The sequence below is a fragment of the Amphimedon queenslandica genome, unplaced genomic scaffold (assembly GCF_000090795.2).
Source record: "Amphimedon queenslandica unplaced genomic scaffold, v1.1 AMPQUscaffold_10606_Cont16630, whole genome shotgun sequence".
Taxonomy (NCBI): domain Eukaryota; kingdom Metazoa; phylum Porifera; class Demospongiae; order Haplosclerida; family Niphatidae; genus Amphimedon; species Amphimedon queenslandica.
In genome coordinates, this window is record NW_003549137.1 from 1 (window position 1) to 3,771 (window position 3,771).

A 3,771-nucleotide genomic window follows, 5' to 3' on the forward strand; every position below is an offset into this window, starting at 1 on the left:
TGACACTTTGTTCATTATGTCTTGAAAATATTGACTTCATGATATGGCAAAAATTTACTTAAAATGAGGCATTTTGCAGAAAAAAATATTTTCTGCAAAAATAAGTGAAAAATAACCAATTTTGCAGCAACTAAAATGGAATTGGAAATTCCACAATGAAATTGGAAGAGGTTTTGATACTATTGGAAGAGAAGACCTCCTTCATCATTAATACAGTATATATGGAATGGTAAGTACTATACACACACACACACTCATTGTATTTCTTATAGTACCAGCTCAAGTTGTTAATATTAGTTGGGATCAGATATCAACTGATACTATTACAATATGGTGGAATAACACTCAAGTATGCTAATTAATCATTACTCAATATTATTTGTGTTTTATAGAATTCTACTATGCCACATCCTCCTACTAACTATTACATTGTTAATGTCACCAATACAACAGATGAACAACAAACATCTAATACTAATATTACCATTGCTGGACTACCTCTTACTGATACAAACTACACTGTTACTATCATTCCTGTTAATGTTATTGGATATGGACCATCAGCTACTGTTAATGGTACAGTTGATGTGCATGTATAGTATCATTATTTTTATATATTTTATATAGTACAAAATAAATCATTAGACTGTTCTTCTTTAGCAAGTTCTCCTGGTCCATCATCAGGTTAGTATTACTAATTATATTGTCCATTGTTAGTAATATTATCTTATTCTCCATTAGTCAGTGCATATACATCACATACAGTGTCTTTTACTAGTATGTATAAATAGAATCACTGTGTAATTGTCTATTATAGCTATAAACATTACATCTACATTGATGGGTGGCATAGCATCAACCATTATACCCACTGCTGGTGCTAATGCTCTTCCCATTATATCAGGAGCTATTGGAGTAGTTTTTGTTATAATAATGATTATCATTATAATAATAATAATACTGGTGTGTGCTAAAAGACACAGTAAGTATATTAATAATATTATTAATTTAATTAGTTAATTCTCTCTTAAATAGAAATAATGAACAAAGAAAGGTTAAGTGAATTTATTAATTATTAATTCCTTTTATTTCATTTTATATATAGTCATACAGCAAATGGTAATGGAAATGAGGTAAAGTACGAGTACACATGATCATTATAAACATTTTTTGATATCCTCCATAGACTAAAGGAGTAACTAATGGTAGTTCATACAGAAACAATAATATTGAAGTAAATTAATAATAATGACCCTTGTTTATTAATGACTGAAGGATAGAACTCATCCTTATATTACTACCATAGACTGATCCCATCATTTATTATATAACTACTGTACACTGATCCCATTCATTATATGCTGTTGTGTTTCATTCATTAGTTACAACCTACTGATCCTACTTATGCTACTCTTACCACTGAATATACTCCAGCAGCTGCTTCTACTGTAAGGACACTACAAGGAGGAGATGGACCAATTTCATATCCACCACCACCTCCTACTAGTAAGAATTTTTATGTACATTTTGGTCCAAAACTCAAAAAGTTTTATTTAAAATAGCTCAAACTTTCTACATAGCATAAAGACATGCATCAGGAAATGTTGTAAAATGTAGGAATGATTTCAGAGCCAAAAATTAAACAAAAAGCATGTACAATGAAAAGTACTTACATGTTAAAATAGCAGCTCATAGTTCTAGTGTATCAAATACATCAACAGTTTATTTCTATTGTATTACAGGTTACTTAAGTAAAGTGTTGCATACACTACACAATGACTTTAGTACACACATCACTTTAATACAATAAATAAATCAATCCACATACACCATAATACCCAGCACATACTTATATCCAGTCATCATTTAGTGTACATTAGCAAGAATAACATTAACCTTCCTCTACCTGTCATGACATGAACCATATGTGTATACATGTAACACACAATAAGCTGACAACAGCCTACATAGGGTAATCATATGTTTGACTGTAAGATACAATGAACTAGCACATGATAGACAAGAGGACATGATAGGCAATGTGCTTAGGTACATTTGTATATACATTATTATTATTATTAATATACAATATTCACTAGGTGAGTACAGTGTTCTTAGAGCTAGTGATGATGATGATGATACTCCCCCACCAGTACCAGCCTATAATCCTAATGGAGTACAAGAATACTATGAACTGAAGAGAGAGGGAGAGGTAGGTAGATAAACAATAAACAAAATACCAGACAATAATGTATAATAGAAAAATAAACAACAACAACAACAACAAGGAGCTGGTTCACTTTATTCAACACTCAATCAAGATGATGATACTCCTCCTCCTGTCCCTCCTGCCTATAATCCTGAGGGAGTACAGGAATACTCTGTATTGAAGAGAGAGGGAGAGGTGAGTGATTAATGAGGGAGTCTTTTAAAAATAGATCATATAATGTATCATTAATAGAATAAGGGTCAACAGGGTCTGTCTACTGGTGCTACTGGACTATATTCAACCATTAACAAGGACACTAACAACCAGGTATGGATACATGTACATATTGTATCATATAAAGGAAGGGAAGAGGGGTAATGGGTGAATTGAGTACATCCTTTTAGCTTTTAATGTAATAAGGTGAACTTATCCTTATGTAATCTGATATACCACCTTATAGTAACTAATACACACATACCACAAGTACATGTAAATGCATTAGTATAGGTATGTACATTAGTATAAGGTATATTAGTACATAAGGTATGTACATTAGTATAAGGTATATTAGTACATAAGGTATGTACATTAGTATAAGGTATATTAGTACATAAGGTATGTACATTAGTATAAAGTATATTAGTACATAAGGTATGTTCATTAGTATAAGGTATATTAGTACATAAGGTATGTAGATTAGTAATTAAGGTTCATATTGTTATATTCAATAGGTGTTAGTTGATGAATCAGCTCATAAGCCAGTGTATGCTGATCTGGCTATTGCTGCTAAAGGGAAGAGACCACAGGGAGCACCAACACAAGAACAACCAGTGGTATATGCATCAGTTAACAACAAAGTAATGATAATGTACATGGACATGTAATGGTATCTTATACATCCTCTCCCTCTCTCTCCTCTAGTCTGTTCCTCCTCCCATTCCTCCTCCAGCTGCTCCTCATAAAGTATTGTATCCTGATCTATCAATAGCAGCTGGTAAGAGGACACCAAAGAATAAACCACCCACTGAGGAAAGAGTAGTCCATGCAGCAGTCAATGGAAATGTAAGCCAATACACATTATACTTTATAGAGTAACACACCCTTTATCTCTCACTCCTCCCTCTCTCTCCCCCTCTCCTCCAGAGGAAGTCCACTACTCAAGAGCTGATCATGGATAGGTTAGGTGGTCTGGACATTCCTCCTCCAATACCATCAAAACCAAAACCTTGCAACCAACACAAAGACATCAATCCTCCCTGTCTCCAGTAGTGTAGAATGGACATACTTTAGTATAATGTACTGTAAAATGATTAACTCTATCTTGTATATTAGTGAGTGGGCGTATCAAAGGCACCACCTGTGGTTACAAATGTGATGTAACACAGCTTTCATTTGTAACACTCCCTGTGGTTTTATTTGTATCCCTAATTAACAGAACCAACAATGTATAAAGTATTATAAAGTTCTACTTAACGACAGCAATATTAATGGTTCATCTACTCAATACAATTTTACTGGGAACAATCCTAATATATAACTATTGATGATCTTGAAGTTGATAA

General features: G+C 32.9%; 2 protein-coding genes across 2 annotated transcripts; both read left to right on the top strand.

Moving 5' to 3' along the window:
- Positions 1–821: 821 nt before the first annotated feature.
- LOC109590018 (uncharacterized) lies at positions 822–1,810 on the top strand. Its single transcript, XM_020005982.1, has 6 exons — positions 822–982; positions 1,036–1,054; positions 1,106–1,133; positions 1,187–1,234; positions 1,383–1,506; positions 1,743–1,810. Exons 1-6 carry the CDS (start codon positions 841–843, stop codon positions 1,808–1,810), a joined length of 429 nt encoding a protein of 142 aa, XP_019861541.1. The 5' UTR covers positions 822–840.
- On the top strand, positions 1,803–3,510 carry LOC109590019 (uncharacterized). Its single transcript, XM_020005983.1, has 6 exons — positions 1,803–2,049; positions 2,100–2,212; positions 2,462–2,536; positions 2,941–3,066; positions 3,131–3,271; positions 3,353–3,510. The coding sequence occupies exons 1-6, from the start codon at positions 2,040–2,042 to the stop codon at positions 3,476–3,478; spliced, it is 591 nt and encodes a 196-aa protein (XP_019861542.1). The 5' UTR covers positions 1,803–2,039; the 3' UTR covers positions 3,479–3,510.
- Positions 3,511–3,771: the final 261 nt, after the last annotated feature.

What these genes read in the sequence shown, in the direction of transcription:
- LOC109590018 (XM_020005982.1), top strand. Translation starts at nt 841, where the DNA reads ATGGGTGGCATAGCATCAACCATTATACCCACTGCTGGTGCTAATGCT. An exon ending in CAAATGGTAATGGAAATGAG is followed by an intron (nt 1,134 to 1,186) that starts GTAAAGTACGAG and finishes TATCCTCCATAG; the next exon opens with ACTAAAGGAGTAACTAATGG. An exon ending in TCCACCACCACCTCCTACTA is followed by an intron (nt 1,507 to 1,742) that starts GTAAGAATTTTT and finishes ATTGTATTACAG; the next exon opens with GTTACTTAAGTAAAGTGTTG.
- LOC109590019 (XM_020005983.1), top strand. An exon ending in AACTGAAGAGAGAGGGAGAG is followed by an intron (nt 2,213 to 2,461) that starts GTAGGTAGATAA and finishes TATCATTAATAG; the next exon opens with AATAAGGGTCAACAGGGTCT. An exon ending in ATGCAGCAGTCAATGGAAAT is followed by an intron (nt 3,272 to 3,352) that starts GTAAGCCAATAC and finishes CCTCTCCTCCAG; the next exon opens with AGGAAGTCCACTACTCAAGA.